General features: G+C 44.0%; 1 protein-coding gene across 1 annotated transcript in view; it reads right to left on the bottom strand.

Annotated features, from left to right (window-relative positions):
- Positions 1-12,129: 12,129 nt before the first annotated feature.
- The window catches only part of LOC126106551 (gamma-interferon-inducible lysosomal thiol reductase-like), a 149,587-nt gene continuing 139,171 nt past the window's right edge, over positions 12,130-22,545 (bottom strand). Inside the window, exons 4-6 of the mRNA XM_049912890.1 lie at positions 18,572-18,718; positions 16,055-16,117; positions 12,130-12,275 (exon numbers count right to left, since the gene is read on the bottom strand). Of these exons, the coding sequence (XP_049768847.1) occupies positions 12,213-12,275; positions 16,055-16,117; positions 18,572-18,718 (273 nt within the window). The 3' untranslated portion in view covers positions 12,130-12,212. The remainder of the gene's footprint in view (positions 12,276-16,054; positions 16,118-18,571; positions 18,719-22,545) is intronic.

The raw sequence follows: 22,545 nt of genomic DNA on the forward strand, positions 1-22,545 counted from the left end.
CCCCCAAGTCCTTCTGCATTTCCCTCCTCTGCCTTTTCCCATTCCCTCTCGCGTCTGCCCTGCCCCTCCCCCCTGCTTATGAGTCCTCTCCCTCCTTTGGTTGCCCCCCTTTCGTTTTTCCTCTCCTCCCTCCTTGTTTTTCCCCCCATCTGTTCAGGTCCCCCCCCCCCCCGCTGCCCTTGGCTATGGTGTGTCAACTTTGGGCCGACATTTTAGTGCAGTGTTTACAGTGAGTGTTCAGTGTTGCGTGTCTTTTCGAAGTGTTGCGAACGGACGCCATTCTGTTGCTGGGTGGGATTTTTATATCTCTTGCGAACAGAATCGAAATTCAATAAAGGAAAAAAAAGCTCATCCAGTCAGTCTAATCTCGCTTACGTCTGTTTACACTTCGCTTGCGCTAGACTGCTTTCTTCCTGGTTCGTGCACGAGTTTGTTTCCTTGTGACACTGTTGTTCGGCCTTGTCGTATTCGTTCTGTCCTACGTTGGTCGTGTCGGTCGTATTCCGTTGTTGTTCGCAGGCCTCTCCGCGGGTCCCGCCGCGCCTTCCGTCAGTGCTACCCCGCGACCGTCCTGGTCGCAGTTACAACATAAATAATTTCTAATATCCTTCGGGAAAGAAACTTCTCTGATGGTTGACAGGAAGTAGCATTTTACAGCAGGTACTGCCAGCAGCAGCAGAAGACAGCTTGTGAATCCAAAAAGTCATTTGTTATTGTCTGCATTCATTCTGCCCCAAGTGTTGATTCTTGGAGCCTTAATGAGTACGGCATACACACCGACACTGTGAGTCCCACCAGGTATTGAACCGTAGTTCTGTCTTTGCAGCAGTTTAGCTACCCAGCACCACCGCTGCAGTACCACTTCACTGACGATGTCTCGACTAACCAGTCGTAGCAGGCTAGCCGCTTCGTCCGCAGCTGTTACGAAGAAGACAGGGAAGCGAGCTGTGTCGTGCCTCACAGGGACCTCGGTGTGAGTTCGTTGTGAGCTCTGGAAGACGGGAAGGCGGCTGGAACCCGGCGATACGGACTGGTGATGGCTGTAGAGTGCAGTGTTGCCAAGTGCTCGGGTGGTCAGGCAGCAATCGCAGGTTTGAGGGCCAGTCGCGGTGGTGGTGGCTGCGTAATAACATGGCGTTGCTCTCACGACAGCGACTGACACAGACTGGATGTCATGCCGTAGCCCAGTTGGATCGACCACCACTGGTGGACCTTCAGGGAGTTTAAATACGGCAGCTGACGTCGCGGAAGGAATACCGCTGCAGCATTTGCTCATGCCGTCGAGTGCTGGCACGGAAGGTTCCCGAAGGGTGGTCAGTTTCCTGAGTCTTCTTTGACTCCTGTCAGGAGGTTGGCGCGGAAGTGGCTGCTCGGTGACAGATGGTTTTGCAAGCATATGTCGTTGACTTGCAGCAATTGATACCCTGAACTTCCCATTTTGTCTGTGGCGCTGGGACCTGGCTTTAGTTGGTGCCATTACAGTATGCGTACTGATATTTGGGTGGGTACACAGAGAAATTAAGTTATTTAATCAGTTAGTTACATGTTCCATGGACCATTTTGCACGACAGATTGTAATGATGTGGTACGAGTCATTCGACATTCACATTACAAATTAGTTTGTACATATGATTATTTTCTGAACATTTCTAAGTTTCTTTACTCAAAAAGAAAAAAAGATATACAGATGTGACTTAGTAACTCCTACCCTACCACCTTTTACATATTACTGTAACAGTACTTTTTATATGGAGTGAAAAGAATTGTCAAGGAGAAACTTTCTCAATTTGTCTTCAAATTTTACTTTGCTTCCTGTGAGACGCTTTACACCACTAGGCATGTGATAAAAAAATTTTTGTTGCAGAATTTTGAATCCCTTTTGAGCTAAAGACAACCTTAATGTGGCGTAATGAATGTTACTTTTCCTTTTGGATTGTAATTATGTACTTCATTGTTCCTTTTGAACAGTACTGGATTGTTTGTAACAAACTTCATGTTGTTGTTGTGGTCTTCAGTCCTGAGACTGGTTTCGTGCAGCTCTCCATGCTACTCTACCCTGTGCAAGCTTCTTCATCTCCCAGTACCTACTGCAGCCTACATCCTTCTGACTCTGCTTAGTGTATTCGTCTCTTGGTCTCCCTCTTTGATTTTTACCCTCCAGGTTGCCCTCCAATACGAAATTGGCGATCCTTTGATGCCTCAGAACATGTCCTACCAACCGATCCCTTCTTCTAGTCAAGTTGTGCCACAAACTCCTCTTCTCCCCAATTCTATGCAGTACCTCCTCATTAGTTATGTGATCTACCCATCTAATCTTCAGCATTCTTCTGTAGCACCACATTTTGTCCAAACTATTTATCGTCCATGTTTCAATTCCATACTTGCCTACACTCCACACAAATACTTTCAGAAACGACTTCCTGACACTTAAATCTATATTCGATGTTAACAAATTTCTCTTCTTCAGAAACGCTTTCCTCACCATTGCCAGTCTACATTTCATATCCTCTCTACTTCGACCATCATCAGTTATTTTGCTCCCCAAATAGCTTACTCCTTTACTACTTTAAGTGTCCGGTTTCCTAGTCTAATTCCCTCAGCATCACCCGACTTAATTCGACTACATTCCATTATCAACAAACGTCATAAGGGAATAAATATACCGCCAGAACGCCCAATGCCTCAAGCAAATGTCTAGAAGATGATCGTGGGTGAGCACCACGTATTATTCTTACAGCACATTTTTACGCAACGAAGATTTTCTTACTTCAGGATGAGTTACCCTAGAACGTTATTCCATATCACATTATTGAATGAAAATGTGAAAAACATGTCCACCTACTGATTCGTCTCTCCCCAAGATTTTCGATGATTCTAAGTACAAACGTGGCTGAACTAGGTGTTCCAAAACGTGCTTTTTCCAGTTTAAATTCTCATTAAAATGGCCACATAAGAATTTTGAAATTTACATCCTATTCATTACTTCCTCAATGTTTGTTACACTTATCATTGTTGTAGTACCCCTAGATGTGTAGCACTGAAAATGTTGTTTCTTTTTAAAATTGAGGGTCAGACCATTCGCTGAAAACCATTGAATGATATTTTTAAGAAAATTTATTTATCACCTCTTCTGTTGCTGCATGTATGCTTGGATTAATTACAGCATTAATGCCATCTCCAGATAGAACTAATTCTGCTTATTGTACGCAGATCAAAAATAGTTTTGCATCGCCTCGGTTCCGAGAGTTCCGGAACCTGTACAGAAAATTGGAATAGAGATCAACATAAACATCATTTCCGTCCTTTCTATTGCTCATGAAAACCACACATTGCATGCTGTACCATCATACAGCGAGATCTTCAGAGGTACTGGTCCAGATTGCTGTAAACACCGGTACCTCTAATACCCAGTAGCTCGTCCTCTTGCATTGATGCATGTCTGTATTCGTCGTGGCATACTATCCACAAGTTCATCAAGGCACTGTTTGTCCAGATTGCCCCACTCCTCAACGGCGATTTGGCGTAGATCCCTCAGATTGGTTGGTGGGTCACGTCTTTCATAAACAGCCCTTTTCAATCTATCCCAGGCGTGTTCGATAGGGTTCATGTCTGGAGAACATGGTGACCACTCTATTCGAGCGCTGTCGTTATCCTGAAGGAAGTCATTCACAGGATGTGCACGATGGGGGCGCGAATTGTCGTCCATGATGACGAATGCTTCACGAATATGCTGCCGATATGGTTTATCTAACGGTCGGAGGATGGCATTCACGTATCACACGGCCGTTACGGCACCTTCCATTACCACCAGCAGTGTACGTCGACCCGCAGGCTAACCTGATTGCCCCCAAACACGTCTCCGACGATTGTCTGGTTGAAGGCATACGCGACACTCGTCGGTGAAGAGAATGTCACGCTAATCCTGAGCGGTACATTCGGCATGTTGTTGGGTCCATCTGTACCGCGCTGCATGGTGTTGTGGTTGCAAAGATGGACCTCACCATGGACGTCGGGAGTGAAGTTTCGCATCATGTAGCCTATTGCACGCAATTTGAGTCGTAACACGACGTCCAGTGGTTGCACGAAAAGAATTATTCAAATGGTAGCGTTGCTGTCAGGGTTCCTCCGAGCCATAATCCGTATTTAGCGGTCATCCACTGCAGTAGTAGCCCTTGGGCGGCTTGAGCGAGGCATGTCATCGACAGTTCCTGTCTCTCTGTATCTCCTCATGTCCGAACAACATCGCGTTGGTTCACTCGAAGACACCTGGACATTTCCCTTGTTGAAAGCCCTTCCTGGCACAAAGTAACAATGCAGACGCCATAGAACCGTAGTATTGACCGTGTAGGCATGGTTGAACTACAGACAACACGAGCTGTGAACCTCCTTCTTAGTGGAATGACTGGAACTGATCGGCTGTCGGACCCCCTCCGTCTAATAGGCGCTGCTCATGCGTGGTTTGGGCGGGTTCAGTGACATCTCTAAACGGTCAAAGGGATGCCTATCCTCAGGTGTTGTTGGAACCAGGGTGATGAAAAACTTTTTTTGATATGTGTATATTAGATGGAAGATCATTTACATATATGAGGAACGATATTGGACCTAAGACAGCCTTTGGAGAACCCCATACATGATTTCTCTCTAGTCAGAATTAAGTTACTGGACTATATTGACTGAATTACTAAGTACAACTTTCTGCACTATTTTGGTTAGATATGACATTTCCCATTAATTGGCTGTACCTTCAGTCCCTTAAAAACTCAGCTTATCTAGGATAGTACTGTGATTCACACAAGCAAATGCCTTAGATAGGTCACAGAAAATACTAGCCGGCGTTATTTTATTATTAAATGCTTGTTTAATCTGCTGAGTGGGCATGTAAATAGCACTCTCAGTAGAACAACCCTTTGGAAACCCAAACTGTCATCTACTGAAGATATTATCACTGTTGCGTAAGATACTATTCTGGAATAAATAGCCTGAAAAATTTTGGAAAATGATGTCAGCAGTGAAACAGGTCGAGAGTCGTTAAAGAGTGGTTTGGCAAAGGGATATTTAAGTCTCTCTGGAAAAATGCCGTGAGTTAATGACGCATTACATATTTCAGGTAAGACTGGGCTTATTACAAGGGAAGAAATCTTTAATGCTGAATTGGAAACACTACCAAAACCAAATGAGCTTTTATATTTGAGAGAATGTGCAATTTTCTTAATTTCAGAATCAGAAGTTGCTGATACATTCATGTGATTGAATTTCATGAGAATACTTTTTCAGCATACTGCTGTGATTTTTCTCTTGAACTGTTTGTCCCTATACCTTCTATTACATTTAAGAAATGATTATTAAATATGTTTGTTACCTGTCACTCATCATTTATTAGCCTTGCATTCAGTTCAACAGTGATATTATCTCGTTCTGTGGCTGGTCGACCCACATCTCGTTTCAGTACATTTCATACAGCCAGTCCGAATTACTGATTTCTGTCATCATTATGTGCATGTTCCTTGATTTTGTAATTACCTTTACTAGTAATTTTGAGTATTTTTTGTGGTGTCCAACTACCGAAGGATCCGTACTTGTTGTTGCTGAAAGATACAAGTCACTTTTCCTTTCACAAGAGACTTTAATCCCTCTAGTGATCCATGATTTTTTACATGGCTGTTTGGTGTCCTTTCTGATTAGCTCATGCAGAAAGCTGTTTCCGGATAATGATTTTCATTTATTATGGAAAAGATTAAATTTTATGTCAGCGTTTGGTTTACTATAAATTTCATTATAAAGTGCAGTATAAATTTAATAACCAGGTATTGACCCATATTCGGAGATAAGAGTTTTATGTCGTTAAGTAGCAAAAATATGGGATTGAGTGATAAGTGTGGTATTGCACCTCCCCTGTTGCCACCTAAATTAATCTGTTTCACATGCAAGCCACGGTAGCGTTTGTGTTGCTTACTTTTGAGTGTTTTCTGAAATCTATTAGTAACTCACTTAAGAACCTATATATTTACTAGTGCCACGGCTTCAGCTGTCATTCAAAATGCAAGTCATGTATTTCATTATCTATTGGAGTCCATACATTGATGAAGGCAGACACTCTTCTTAGAGACAAGTTAATTTGTGAACATTCTGTAATCCAACTGAAAAAATTTAATAAACGATGGGTTACATAACAGAATTTGGGCTCACCTGAATTATATAGTATTACACACTGATCAACCAGAACATTAAGACCATCTGTCTAATAGCTGGTGTGTCGACCTTTGGCACGGATAACAGCAGCAACGCATCACGACATGGGAGCAATGAGACCTTGGTAGGTCAGTGGAGGGAGATGACACCACACCTGCATACACAAGTCACCTAATTCCTGTAAATTCCAGGGAGGGGAGGGAGGGCTATCAGCCCTGATGCCACGTTCAGTTGTATTGCAGATGTGTTCGATCGGGTTCACATCTGGCGAGTTGAGGGAACAGTACACCAATTGGAACTCGCCAATCTGTTCCTCGAACTACTGCATCACACTCCTGGTCTTGTAACATGGCGCATTATGTTGTTGAAAAATGCCACTGCCGTCGAGAAAAACGATCTTCATGAACGTGGTCTGCAACGTGCGTATAACCCTCCTTGGCCATCACGATGTCTTGCACGAGCTCCACTGGAACCATGGACGCACACATGAATTTTTTTCCTGAGCATAATGGAGCCACACCAACTTGTCTCCATCTCGCAGCACAGGTGTGAAGGAGCTGTTCCCGTGGGGGACGACGGATTCGCATCCTCCCATTGTCAGAATGAAGTATCCAGATTTGTCAAACCATGCAATGCTCTACCACAGCGCCAGCATTCAGAGCCGATGGTCACATGCAACTTTGAGTCGTAGATCTTGTGGATGACATCAGAAGTTCACTGAGGCTTTTTGCGGATGATGCTGTGGTGTATCGAGAGGTTGTAACAATGGAAAATTGTACTGAAATGCAGGAGGATCTGCAGCGAATTGACGCATGGTGCAGGGAATGGCAATTGAATCTCAATGTAGACAAGTGTAATGTGCTGCGAATACATAGAAAGAAAGATCCCTTACTATTTAGCTACAATATACCAGGTCAGCAACTGGAAGCAGTTAATTCCATAAATTATCTGGGAGTACGCATTAGGAGTGATTTAAAATGGAATAATCATATAAAGTTGATCGTCGGTAGAGCAGATACCAAGCTGAGATTCATTGGAAGAATCCTAAGGAAATGCAATCCGAAAACAAAGGAAGTAGGTTACAGTACGCTTGTTCGCCCACTGCTTGAATACTGCTCAGCAGTGTGGGATCCGTACCAGATGGGGTTGATAGAAGAGACAGAGAAAATCCAACGGAGAGCAGCGCGCTTCGTTACACGGTCATTTAGTAATCGCGAAAGCGTTACGGAGATGATAGATAAACTCCAGTGGAAAACTCTGCTGGAGAGACGCTCAGTAGCTCGGTATGGGCTTTTGTTGAAGTTTCGAGAACATACCTTCACCGAGGAGTCAAGCAGTATATTGGTCCCTCGTACGTATATCTCGCGAAGAGACCATGAGGATAAAATCAGAGAGATTAGAGCCCACACAGAGGCATACCGACGATCCTTCTTTCCACGAACAATACGAGACTGGAATAGAAGGGAGGACCGATAGAGGTACTCAAGGTACCCTCCGCCACACACCGTCAGGTGGCTTGCGGAGTATGGATGTAGATGTAGATGTAGATGCCGATGTTGCAGTGTCAAAATTGACACATGCATGAATCGTCGGCTGTGGAGCATCATCATTAGGAGTATTTAGTCCGCTGTCTGTTCAGACACGCTTGTACTCTGCCCAGCATTAAAATCTGATGTCAGTTCTGCCAAAGTTCGCTGCCGATCTTGTTTCGCCAGTCTGCCCATCCTACGACATCCGACATCGACGTCTGGACATCGACACCTGGACATGTTTTCACCTCGGTTGCGACACGCGTTGAAGACACTCGCCGCAGCACTCCTCGCACGCCTGACAAACCATGCAGTTTCCGGTATGCTCGTGCCGAGCCTCCGCGCCATCACAGTCTGCTCTCAGTCAAACTCAGGCAGACCGCGCGCCTTTCCCATTCTACACACGGTCAGCACGCTAGCTGATACTACACTCCTGGAAATTGAAATAAGAACACCGTTAATTCATTGTCCCAGGAAGGGGAAACTTTATTGACACATTTCTGGGGTCAGATACATCACATGATCACACTGACAGAACCACAGGCACATAGACACAGGCAACAGAGCATGCACAATGTCGGCACTAGTACAGTGTATATCCACCTTTCGCAGCAATGCAGGCTGCTATTCTCCCATGGAGACGATCGTAGAGATGCTGGATGTAGTCCTGTGGAACGGCTTGCCATGCCATTTCCACCTGGCGCCTCAGTTGGACCAGCGTTCGTGCTGGACGTGCAGACCGCGTGAGACGACGCTTCATCCAGTCCCAAACATGCTCAATGGGGGACAGATCCGGAGATCTTGCTGGCCAGGGTAGTTGACTTACACCTTCTAGAGCACGTTGGGTGGCACGGGATACATGCGGACGTGCATTGTCCTGTTGGAACAGCAAGTTCCCTTGCGGGTCTAGGAATGGTAGAACGATGGGTTCGATGACGGTTTGGATGTATCGTGCACTATTCAGTGTCCCCTCGACGATCACCAGTGGTGTACGGCCAGTGTAGGAGATCGCTCCCCACACCATGATGCCGGGTGTTGGCCCTGTGTGCCTCGGTCGTATGCAGTCCTGATTGTGGCGCTCACCTGCACGGCGCCAAACACGCATACGACCATCATTGGCACCAAGGCAGAAACGACTCTCATCGCTGAAGACGACACGTCTCCATTCGTCCCTCCATTCACGCCTGTCGCGACACCACTGGAGGCGGGCTGCACGATGTTGGGGCGTGAGCGGAGCAACAGTGTCCCTAATTTGCTGGGAAGTGGCGGTGCGGTCCCCTACGGCACTGCGTAGGATCCTACGGTCTTGGCGTGCATCCGTGCGTCGCTGCGGTCCGGTCCCAGGGCGACGGGCACGTGCACCTTCCGCCGACCACTGGCGACAACATCGATGTACTGTGGAGACCTCACGCCCCACGTGTTGAGCAATTCGGCGGTACGTCCACCCGGCCTCCCGCATGCCCACTATACGCCCTCGCTCAAAGTCTGTCAACTGCACATACGGTTCACGTCCACGCTGTCGCGGCATGCTACCAGTGTTAAAGACTGCGATGGAGTTCCGTATGCCACGGCAAACTGGCTGACACTGACGGCGGCGGTGCACAAATGCTGCGCAGCTAGCGCCATTCGACGGCCAACACCGCGGTTCCTGGTGTGTCCGCTGTGCCGTGCGTGTGATCATTGCTTGTACAGCCCTCTCGCAGTGTCCGGAGCAAGTATGGTGGGTCTGACACACCGGTGTCAATGTGTTCTTTTTTCCATTTCCAGGAGTGTACATGCACCGTGCGTGTGACTAGCAGTCACTCCTCGCCAAGTTAAGCTGCTGTCGCGTGGACGGGTTTATATCAAATGGTTCAAATGGCTCTAACAAGGGAACCCCCCCATCGCACCCCCCTCAGATTTAGTTATAAGTTGGCACAGTGGATAGGCCTCGAAAAACTGAACACAGATCAATCGAGAAAACAGGAAGAAGTTGTGTGAAACTATGAAAAAATAGGCAAAATATACAAACTGAGTAGTCCATAGGCAAGATAGGCAACACCAAGGCTGATGTTACCTCAGGAGCGCCGTGGTCTCGTGGTGAGCGTGAGCAGCTGCGGAACGAGAGGTCCTTGGTTCAAGTCCCCCTTGGAGCGAAAAGTTTACTTTCTTTATTTTCTCAAAGTTATGATCTGTCCGTTCGTGCATTGACGTCTCTGTTCACTGTAATAAGTTTAGTGTCTGTGTTTTGCGACCGCACCGCAAAACCGTGCCATTAGTAGACGAAAGTACGTGCCTCTGCAATGGGAACCGAAAACATTTGATCGCAAGGTCATAGGTCAAACGTTTCCTCCACAGGAAAACACGTCTGATATATTCTATACGACACTGGTGACGGCATGTGCGTTACATGACAGGAATATGTTGTCCACCCATCTAACTTGTACACTTGGCGAATGGGTAAAAAGATTCTTCTGCCTTGCCCGATTTAGGTTTTCTTGTGGATGTGATAATCACTCCCAAAAAAGTGATGAAAACATAAGAGTTTGTCACATAAACTGAAAATAAAAAATTAAAATTTTCACATGAGGGAAGATTTGAACCAAAGACCTATCCCGCCGCAGCTGCTCACGCTAACCACTGGACCAGAGCTCTCCGGAGCTCATCTTATCCTTGTGTTCCCTATGATGGGCATGGACTACTCAGTTTGTTTTTTTTGCTTATTGTTTCATAGTTTCACACAACTTCTTCCTGTTTTCTCGATTGATCTGTCTTCAGTTTTTAAAGGTCTATCCACTGTGCCAACTTATAACTAAATTTGAGGGGCGTGCGATGGGGAGGTTCCCTTGTAAGCACTAGGGGACTTCACATCTGAGGTCATCAGTTCCGTAGACTTAGATAGCGTCGGAAGTTCCATGCGGCTTTTCGCGGATGATGCTGTAGTATACAGAAAAGTTGCAACATTAGAAAATTGCAGCGAAATGCAGGAAGATCTGCAGCGAGTAGGCACTTGGTGCAGGGAGTGGCAACTGGCCCTTAACATAGACAAATGTACTGTATTGCGAATACGTAGAAAGAAGGATCCTTTATTGTATGATTATATGATAGTGGAACAAACACTGGTAGCAGTTACTTCTGTAAAATATCTGGGAGTATGCGTGCGGGACGATTTGAAGTGGAATGATCATATAAAATTAATTGTTGGTAAGACGGGTACCAGGTTGAGATTCATTGGGAGAGTCCTTAGAAAATGTAGTCCACCAACAAAGGAGGTGGCTTACAAAACACTCGTTCGACCTATACTTGAGTATTGCTCATCAGTGTGGGATCCGTACCAGGTCGGGTTGACGGAGGAGATAGAGAAGATCCAAAGAAGAGCGGCGCGTTTCGTCACAGGGTTATTTGGTAAGCGTTATAGCGTTACGGAGATGTTTAGCAAACTCAAGTGGCAGACTCTAGAAGAGAGGCGCTCTGTATCGCGGTGTAGCTTGCTGTCCAGGTTTCGAGAGGGTGCGTTTCTGGATGAGGTATCGAATATATTGCTTCCCCCTACTTATACCTCCCGAGATCACGAATGTAAAATGAGAGAGATTCGAGTGCGCACGGAGGCTTTCCGGCAGTCGTTCTTCCCGCGAACCATACGCGACTGGAACAGAAAAGGGAGGTAATGACAGTGGCACGTAACGTGCCCTCTGCCACACACCGTTGGGTGGCTTGCGGAGTATAAATGTAGATGTACATGTAGATGTAGAACTACTTAAACCTAACTAACCTGATGACATCAAACATATCCATGCCCGAGGCAAGATTCGCACCTGTGACCGTAGCAGCAGCGCGGTTCCGGACTGAAGCACCTAGAACCGCTCGGCCACAGCGGCCGGCAGGTTTATATCGAAAGTAGGTCGGTGGTCATAATGCTCTGGCTGATCAGTGTATTTAAGCCGTTTCAACAAGTTTCAATAAATTCAGTATGCAGTGCAGTAACACGCGAATTTTCACAGCTGCTTCTGGAAAATAATGAAAGGGATAGCATTAAATTAGAAGGCAAAAGGCAGCAAGAAGAGGAACCAATAAGAACAGGAGAAGGGGGCATGTGAAATACGAATCTGAGGCATTAAAAGGACAGCTAATTTGGTAATGGGAGGCGACGGCAACGAAGGGGGTGGGGGAATGCAGAGGGAGACCAAGCTCTGACACCAGTAAGTCAAACCAGTCTCTTAATGACGATTACGACAACACATTTTCGAAGGATTGGATGATATAGTGCACCCTTGCAGTATCTGTTTTGCTTTAATTTGGTATCCTTACTCGGTCCCAGATTATATACACTGTAAGCAGGTCCATTTATTCTGTTAAAGCTTCGAATGATCGCTAAAATATTTCTGAGCCTTACGAATAATTTTATATGTAGCAAAGAATGAAATAGCAACTATGAAGTTTATAAAAATAATTTTATTTTAAGCAGTATTACAAGTTGAATTGGCAGTCTGTTGTAGACTTTCAGTTCCTCATCTTCTATTCTTCAGCGTTAGCCAACGAAGTGTCAATCGGCTGAGGACAATTTGGAGGTATCGGATCCTGAAAAAAATTTTGCACCTTGTCAGTTACTGATAGTCCATAGATGACAGTCCTCACAAATAACCAGAATATCATCATTAAAAACTCCCTTACGCCTACTACAATTTTGATGTCTCCGGTCGATTCCAGTGGAAATTAACTCATACAACCAGCCCAGTGAGTTAACACACTATAATCCACCCTTTCGTTCCCTAATATTGCCAAAAATTGGATGCATTTATGCAACACTTTTAATTATTTTTAATATTAGAAAGAAGTGACAAAAGTCGTGGGATAGCGATATGCACATGAACAGATGAAGATAATATCGCGTACACAAGGTATAAACGGGCAGTACAATGGTGGAGCTGCCATTTGTAGTCAGGTGATTCGTGTGAAAAGGTCTCCAACATGATTATGGGCGCACAAAGGGAATTAACAGACTTTGAAAGCGGAGTTAGACGCATGAGACATTCCATTTCGGAAATCGTTAGGGAAGCCAATATTCCGGGATCCACAGTGTCAATAGTGTGACGAGAATACCAAATTACAGGTATTACTCACCACCACGGACAATGCAGTTGCCAACGGCCTTCACTTAACGTCCAAGAGCAGTGCGTTTACGTAGAGTTGTCAGTGCTAGCAGACAAGCAACACTGTCAGAGATAACAGCAGAAAGCAATGTCGGACATACGAAGAATGTATCCGTAAGGGCAGTGCGGCGAAATCTGGCGTTAATGGGCTATGGCAGTAGACGACCGAAGCGAGTGCCATTGCTAACAACACGATATGGCCTGCAGCGCCTCTCGTGGGCTCTTGACCATATCAGTTGAACCCTAGACGACTGGAGAACCGTGGTCTAGTCAGATGAGTCCCGATTTCAGTGATAAGAGCTGATGGCAGGGTTCGAGTGTGGCGCAGACACCACGAAGCCATGGACCCAAGTAGTCAACAAGGCACTGTGCACGTTGGTGGTGGCTCCATATTGGTGTGGGCTGTGTTTACATGGAACGGACTGGAAATGGTTATGTTCGGCTACTTGGAGACCACTTGCAGCCGTTCGTAGACTTCATGTTCGCAAACAACGACGGAATTTTTATGGATGACAATGCGCCATGTCACCGGGCTACAACTGCTCAGGACAGGTTTGAAGAACATTCTGGACAATTGCAGTGACTGGTTTGGCCACCCAGATCATCCGACACGAGTCCCATAGTACATTTATGGGGCATAATCGAGAGTGTTTTACTCGTGCATTTGGTAGTAAACAACATTAATCTCGGTATGACAGTCCAAAGATAGGCTCTGTTAGTGACACATTCACGACGTTGGTTCTTGTATCAGAGGTTAACCTCAAAGAATTCATGTTGATTCTTGACTCGACTGATTTAATACGTGAAAATGTTAAGTCAAGAAATGAGCAGTGTTTGAATCCTGGCTTTTTCAAGCAAGTAACAGTCCAGCATGTAATGTACCCGAGGATTATAGTGCTGTTTGCAACAAGACGAAATTGAATTCGCAAAATCAGCACAAAGCCAGCCAATGGCTAGGAAGAACCATAGTAATATTAGACATAATCAAAAACACCACAAACGTCTGTACAATCCAGATTAAATTCCATCGAATAATAATAATAATGATGATGATAATAACAATCACTGGCAGAATATATGGTAGTAACAAACAAATGAAAATGATTGAAGGAATCAGCCACCAGTGATTACAGAGGTAGTCAATGACAGTAATCAACCAACTAGCCCAAAACTGGAAGACTGAAAGCAACTGTATCTAGCCCAGATATGTTGACCACAGACTGGGGTGAGAGTTGTGTTAGGACAGTCAACTTGTTAACGAACAACTCTGGCATAGATATCCAGCATTATTGATTGTTAAAATTTTAACAGGCTATATACCAATTTTCACCCCTAAGGTCTGTCCGTATTGCTGTTTTGTTTCCCCAGCTCTGAAAGCAGATAAACAGGAAGTCAGTTGAAAATAACTACCAGCACTGCTAGTGTCAAACAAGGCATCTACATTTAAACATTAGTCAGTGCAATACCAACTATTTGATTGTTCCGTGTCTGGAATATGATGATGCATGTTCCAGGAGCAAGATTTTCTGATGTTTATTTAAGAGTATATTGAGGATCTTGTCAGATTAGGTATCAATAATATTAAAGATCGCTCTGACAAGCTGAATTTGGGGGCAGTTTGAATTAATTATTTAAATGTAAAGAGCCATTGTGAATACAAACTGACCTGCATATGTGATATGACTAACCATATTCACCTTTGTAATGATGAGATGAATCAGTGGAGCTTATGCTGCAAGTTAAAGGAAACTGGTATGGAAGTGTGATGATTATCCAACCTTGAGAGACATGCTGGTAAAGTAAAATATTGTAATCATTACTATAGATCATTTGCTCTGTTAATGCGAAAATTGCATCAAATCCTGAACTTTGCATTCAAAGCAAAAAACTGTGCAATGTTGAATTCTAACAACAAAAAAACGCCATTGAACCGATGAATGTTAATAAGATTACTTGTTACAAATCTTATGAATATTAATGATTTTACAACAATGCAATATTGACTTTATATGTGTATATCGAAATCTTTTATGAATGTGAATTAAAAATACTTCCACCTGGAATCCCATCGCAACCTGATCAAAAAGAGCCAGTCCTACAAAAATAAGTTATTGCAGAAAAAAATGATAAATGTATGACCTTCAGGCAAAGGAATTGTGATAGCACTAAAATTTAACATTTAAAGATTGCTGCTCCTATTGTGGCCTATCTAATGTCTTACAAGAATTTTATGTTTTTTTTTTCCATAAGTCAGAATAGCTATCGTTTGAGTGGTTGCGGAAAGAATGCAGAGTGTGCATTGTTATTGCCATTGAATTTCATCTATTTCACAATTTCTTACAAAAGAAAGTACTTGCTATGGCTTTGACTTCATTAGGGATAGATGTATTCTTAATTAGAGGCATATGCTGCCATTTTTGTTGTAGTGCATTTGTTGTATTTGCACAATTAATACTGACATTCTAGTTGTTAATCTACAACAAAGACAGGCGTGATAAAATATCAGTGGTGAGACTAATATATGTACTCACTATTTTTATTCCTTTTCCTGTTATATGACATTGTTTGTGTACAAGTTTCCAGTTCGTGATACACTGCCTTAGAGCCTGCAACTTTGGAGACTATTTCATTTTGTTTTTTGCTAGTAACAATTTAAACAAAGAATTTATTGACACTAACTGTTAGCCACACAACCATTCATGCATTGTATAGAGCATGAAATTATGTTAGAATTATGTTAGGAAACCTGCCGCATATCACCTGTGTTATATGTGAAGAGAAACATGTTTGAATCATCTAGCACATTTAGTGGCAGGAAATATCCAGAAAATAAGTCTGTGGTACCCCCCCCCCCCCCTCCCCCCAAACAAGCACACACTTTACATTACATCAGACAGATACAGATCTCTTTCCTGTTTGCTTTTTGTTGACACTAGAGGAAAATTGTCTGGTTCCTACTTTCCAGATATGACGAGTGTTTCTGTGTTTTAATTGATATAACTCTACCTGATAATGGGAATATCGATAATATTGACTAATTACAATTATTACTGAATTTCAGTTAATATTCATAATAATCTCTCTTAGGTGTGACAAAAAATGTTTGCATTTAAGTATCTTTGATCTGCATTAGTTGTCAAAAGAGCAAAAGAGGATTCACTGGTACACTGATGTGCAACAGCTCAACACCAAAAATATAGCACTCACCAACAACAGCTTACAAATTTCACCCCAGAGGTCTGCCCGTATTGCTGTTTTGTTTCCCCGGCTCTGAAAGCAGATAAATAGGAAGCCAGTTGAAGATGATTACCAGCACTGCTAGTGTCAAAAAAGACATCTACATTTAAACAATATATCTGATAGTTAAGTCAGTAATTTCTCATTTGATTAAAAATAAATTGAAAAAATAAGGACTGAATATTGCTCTTAATAAGAAAATATCTGCCATATGTGCTGCACTGAAGACCCAGAACCTCTTAGTGATACACTGATTTGACCTTAAAAGGGGTAAAATGCTAGAGTAGGACAAACACTAATGAACAAGTCTTCAGAGGGGAAATTTATATATGACATTAAAAATGATGTTCTTACTTCAGGAGAATGTTCTGTGAAAAACAGCATTATTAAAGGTATTTGAAATTCGTCTTTGGAACTATTAGACAATCTGCAGTTATACAGGGTGTTTTTAAAATAAATGTAAAAAAATGAGAGCGCTGGTAAGGTGGATCATAACAAGCAAGTTTCACATAGCAACCATGTCTGCATCACTTAGTGTTTGCGCACTAGGCCTCATTTAACAGTGTCACACACTGGCAGGAGGATAGGCATACAACCCACCATATGAGTCAATATGGTCTCAGGTATTCCTGATGGGACAATACCATAGAGTTTCTTCTGGCATTTTCTGGAACGTGAACAGATTGCATTTGGCAGTCCAAATTCCTGTTTGGTCCAATGTCATACAGAGGGCAGCTACTGTGCATACTGTAGAGTCTGGTTCGTTCCGTGTCAGTGTGTCAGCAACACTCTTGTGTTTCGTAGTGTGCAGAGCTGCTGGGAAATGGAGCACTTTTCTTGGGAGGAAAGGGCAGACATGCACTGGGCTTACAGTGTGGCAGCTGGAAATGCTCACACAGCTCAGTGGAGGCACATTTATCAGTTTCCAAATAATTGAGTGCCAGGTCCACAGATGTTCACTGCCCTCCACAAAGTCCTAAGAGAGACAGACACGTGAGGTGAGTTGTCTGCCGACAAGGTATCATAATCGTGCATATGCATTTTAGGCCTACATTAAAACCCGATGCATTAATTTTGTGGTACAGATGCAAAGGCTGCACAGACACAGTCGTCAAAGCCTGCACGGAGACCAGAGTTTGAAGAGGTGGCATTAGCACTGGTGCAAAACATATCCTCAACAACCTCGTGAAGTGTTGCTTGAGAAATGGGTGCAAGCCATTCCACTGTCTGGTGTATGCAAATGAAGATGATTTGCACCCTTACTGCCTTCAGAAACTTCAAGCCCTTAACCTAGAAGATTTGATGTATCACAATGAATTCTGCCAGTGGTTTTTGCATAAGTGGGGCATTCAGCCTGAATTCCCACAGTGTACTTTTTCTAGCTGATGCATCATTTACAAGGGAAGATGTGTTCAACAGCTACAATGAACACCAGTAGGCACTGGAAAATCCGCATGCACCCTTGTTTGTAGTCACCGAGAATGCTTCGCCATCAGCATTTGCACTAGTTCGGTAGGCGAAAATCTGATTGATCCATACATGCCTCCCGACAACTAAAGGCAAATAAACATTAATCTTCTTAGGGGAAACATTGCCAAAGTTATTGGAAAATGTCCCACTCAATGGGTGACAGTGTATGTGGTACCAACATGATGGTGCATCTGCATACTTCACTCATGTGGTGCGAAATCATTTGGTGAGACTCTTGATGCGAACTTGGTGGAGCGTAATGGGCTGTTGGCATAGTCTGCACCTCCTCTCAACTTGAGGCTCCTTGATTTTTTCATCTAGGGACATTTGAATCACATGTTGAGATGGATGAAGAGCTGATAGCGCGAATTATGGCAGCATCTCATGCGATCCCCACTTCATCACTTGGCATGGCCCCTAAACTTAAACAGCTTTGCTGAGGCTCTCCAGTCGTGTAGGAATAGCAGCTCAGCATCGAACGAAACGGTGGATCCTGCTTGAAACCCAGGCAGAGGCACTTTAATCGACAGAAACATAAACCAACGTCAGGGTTCCAGGTACGGTTCCCCATTTCACTCGATGCCTAGGCGCTATTCCAGTACAGCTGGAGAGCCTCTGCAAAGCTGTTCGAATTTAGCGGGAATACCAAGGGAACTGAGGCGTGAATGGGAATTTTGATTAAGGAGGGAGGTATGCTAAGGAAGTCCGTGCAGTTGTGCAAAGCTACTGTGCCAGAGTGGTGTAGTGGCTAGCGCATCTGCCTAGTGAGCAGAAGACCTGGGTTCGAATCCTGGCCCCAGTACAAACTTTAAATCAGTATGCACACATTCATCAGAGATGTTTGAAAAGGTTTCTAGAGCCATATAGTTTCGTTTTATTCAATATCTGTTCTCACACGAACAAAGAAAGATCACCATCATCACTATAATCGAGCAATTGCACCAAAACTAAAATATTTTAAAAAGTAAAGCTGATCTCTGCCCTGTAGGCTACAGAACAGTCGGGCCGTCTACTCACCCCGTTGAGCGTGACCGTGGGCACGCCGTGAAGCGGCGGGGTCAGCTCTTCGGTCACGTCCCCGTTTCGTTTCAGCAGCAGGTTGCCCCTCGAACCTCTGGAGCACTCCAGTATCGGCTGCCAGCTGATCCCCAGGTCGCCGGCGCACTGGAAACAAACCCGACAGTGAATGACAGTAAATTCCCTTGAGGGAGAAATGTTTGTATCCACAAATTGACACGGATATCCAAAGAAGCGATCCTGCGAAACTCGACTTGTCCTTTTCTGACACAATATAAAGAATGGTTGTAATAAAATTTTCTCTTCAAGAGAGGGCCCCCATGAACAAGGAGTGATCAAAGGACAATGAAAATTTACAGAACCATTTGCAAGGACATGAAACACAGTTTTATTTCCACATGAGAGGTTGTTGTTGTTGTGGTCGTCAGTCCTGAGATTGGTTTGATGCAGCTCTCCATGCTAGTCTATCCTGTGCAAGCTTTTTCATCTCCCAGTACCTACTGCAGCCTACATCCCTACATCCTTCTGAATCTGTGTATTCATCTCTTGGTCTCCCTCTAAGATTTCTGCCCTCCACGCTGCCCTCCAGTATTAAATTGGTGATCCCTTGATGCCTCAGAACATGTCCTACCAACCGATCCCTTCTTCTAGCCAAGTTGTGCCACAAACTTCTCTTTTCCCCAATTCTACTCAATACCTCCTCATTAGTTATGTGATCTACCCACCTTATCTTCAGCATTCTTCTGTAGCACCACATTTCGAAAGCTTCTATTCTCTTCTTGTCCAAACTATTTATCGTCCATGTTTCACTTCCATACATGGCTACACTCCATACAAATACTTTCAGAAACGACTTCCTGACGCTTAAATCAATACTCGATGTTAACAAATTTCTCTTCTTCAGAAACGCTTTCCTTCCCATTACCAGTCTACATTTTATATCCTCTCTACTTCGACCATAATCAGTTATTTTGCTCCCCAAATAGCAAAACTCCTTCACTACTTTAAGTGTCTCATTTCCCAATCTAATTCCCTCAGCATCACCCGACTTAATTCGACTACATTCCATTATCCTCGTTTTGCTTTTGTTGATGTCCATCTTATATCCTCCTATCGAGACCCCGTCCATTCCGTTCAACTGCTCTTCCAAGTCCTTTGGTGTCTTTGACAGAATTACAATGTCATCGGCGAACCTCAAAGTTTTTATTTCTTCTCCATGGATTTTAATGCCTACTCCGAACTTTTCTTTTGTTTCCTTCATTGCTTGCTCAATATACAGATCGAATAACATCAGGGATAGGCTACAACCCTGTCTCACTCCCTTCCCATCCACTGCTTCCCTTTCATGTCCGTCGACTCTTACAACTGCCATCTGGTTTCTGTACAAATAGTAAATAGCCTTTCGCTCCCTGTATTTTACCCCTGCCACCTTCAGAACTTGAGAGTATTCCAGTCAACATTGTCAAAAGCTTTCCCTAAGTCTACAAATGCTAGAAACGTACGTTTGCCTTTCCTCAATCTTTCTTCTAAGATATGTCGTAGGGACAGTATTGCCTCACGTGTTCCAACATTTCCGCGGAATCCAAACTGATCTTCCCCGAGGTCGGCTTCTACACATGAGAGGGTAACATTAATTATAGTTGGTGTCACAAACAATGGCGACCGAGTTTAGGTTCGTTCTGCGCATCTACTTCACGCATCCTCTGACAGCCAATGAGCGTTGAGTAGTGTTCTGAGCGCTTTGCTGTGGATGTCGTACCCAGTGTGACCATTAAATGTGATCTTAGCGAGTTGTTTAGCGAATTTTTATTCTATTCGTTACCAGTTGTCATGGCTGATAGTGGTGGTAAGCGACACCTTCTCCCAAGCGAGAGACATAATTTGAGGGATACACGCTTACATCCAGCGCAAGAACGTACGAGGTCTGTTCAAAAATTCCCGAAACATTCGTAATTTCGCGCCAGTGGTGCGTTGGAGCGACATGCGGTTGGCATCCCTACACACGTCTGTGTTTAATGTGTAACTGCAGGAAATTTCATCGTTGCATGTCTGTTAGTTATTGTCCAGTGTCGTATTCAGTAGAACGTGGTATCACACAGACTGCGAATTTCAAGATGAGAGAGTTACAGGACTGCAAAGCGTCTGCATTAAATTTTGCATGAAACTCAAGGAAACGTTTACAGAGACACACCAAATGATGCAGGAAGCCTACGGTGATGAGTCTTAAGTCGTATTCAGCGTTACGAATGGTTCACACGGTTTAAAAATGGCCGGACGGAAGTTAAGGGTGACCCTCGTTCAGGACGACCGACATCTACCGACGACTCTCATGTCAGGAAAGTGAACGTGTGTGCGTGCCAATCGAACACTGACTGTCAGAGATTTTAGAAGAATGTAACATTTCAGTTGGATCATGTCATGAAATCCTGACACAGTATCTTAGAATGCATCGAGTTGTCGCCGAGTTCGTCCCACGGCTCATGAGTCAAGACCAGATAGATCTTCGCCTCGCAATCTGTGAAGAGCTTTTCGATCGCACAGATGAGGACGAGATGTTTCTGAAGAGAATTACAACTGGTGACGGGACGTGTGCGGTCTCATGCGCCTTGTCACGGTTCGCGCGGCTCCCCCCGTCGGAGGTTCGAGTCCTCCCTCGGGCATGGGTGTGTGTGTGTGTGTGTGTGTGTGTGTGTGTGTGTGTGTGTGTGTGTGTGTTGTCCTTAGCGTAACTTAGTTTTAGATTAAGCAGTGCGTAAGCTTACGGACCGAAGACCTCAGCAGTTTGGTCCCATAAGACCTTACCAAAAATTTTCAAATTTCTATGGTTATGATGTTGAGACCAAGGTTCAGTCTTCATAATGGGTCGGGAAAGGTTCAACACCAAAAAAAGCTCGTCAGGTCAGGTCAAATGTCAAAGCCATGATGATAGTTCTCTTTGACTTTGAAGCATTAGTTCATCATGACATGTTATAGGGAAAAAAAAAAAAAACGAAATCACTGTGCTGCCTCATCCTCCGTACTCTCGAGACCTGACTGCTACGGACTTTTTTCTTATTTCCGAAGTTGAAAACCCCGTTGAAAGGACGAAGATTTGCAACGATAGGCGAGATAAAAGAAAATTCGCAGACGGCGCTTCGCGCTATCCAGCAAGAGGCGCATTACGACTGGCTCCGGAAGTGGAAACAGCGTTGGAAGCGGTGTATGAATTGTGGAAGAGAGCACTTCGAGGGAGACCATGCACATGCACAATAAGCAAAAGGTGAGCGCAGAAAAATTTTGTGGACAATGTTCTGGAATATCTGAACAGACCTCGTACATGCGTTTAGCGCAACTGTCGCTTGGAGCCGGCAACGATGCAATCGTGTCCGTTTCTCGACCTGCGCGAATCGTTATCTTCGTGGATCGTCCCCTAACTGCGTACCACCATGGTAGTAACTAAAGAGCCTGTACATACGCTCTCTGCTAATAACGCAACTAGTGTTTTTTCGTTTCTGAGCAAAGAAATGTAGATGTCGCCCTCCAAAGTTGTTAAGAAAATGTCTGGGAGACTTGGAAGAAAGAAAACAGTGAATATAATGAAAACAATATAAGGTTTCCGTATAGCACGAGTACTATTGAAAAAGAGTTAACAGCAGGGAAAACTTTATAACCTTGTGAACTTACCAATCTCCCATAGAAAATTTCAGAAATATAATTCTCCACTGTGTGCTGCTTGCGAATCAGTGGTAAATATACAACAAAGCCAGAAAACGAAGCTGTGAATTTCAATGATGAGAGCGTAGCAGGAATTTATTAGATATACTGCAAGTGCGAAAAAACTTTAAACTCACCTTCCCATAACTTTTGTCTTTCTTTATCCTAATATACCTTTTCTCTGAAACCACTTATCCCAGAGCAATGAAATTCTAGCAGTCAATTGTCTTAGTAAACGTGCGTGAAGTGACATTTTTTTAGCTTTCAATTTATATTATAAA

The sequence above is a fragment of the Schistocerca cancellata genome, chromosome 10 (assembly GCF_023864275.1).
Source record: "Schistocerca cancellata isolate TAMUIC-IGC-003103 chromosome 10, iqSchCanc2.1, whole genome shotgun sequence".
In the NCBI taxonomy this organism is placed as follows: Eukaryota; Metazoa; Arthropoda; class Insecta; order Orthoptera; family Acrididae; genus Schistocerca; species Schistocerca cancellata.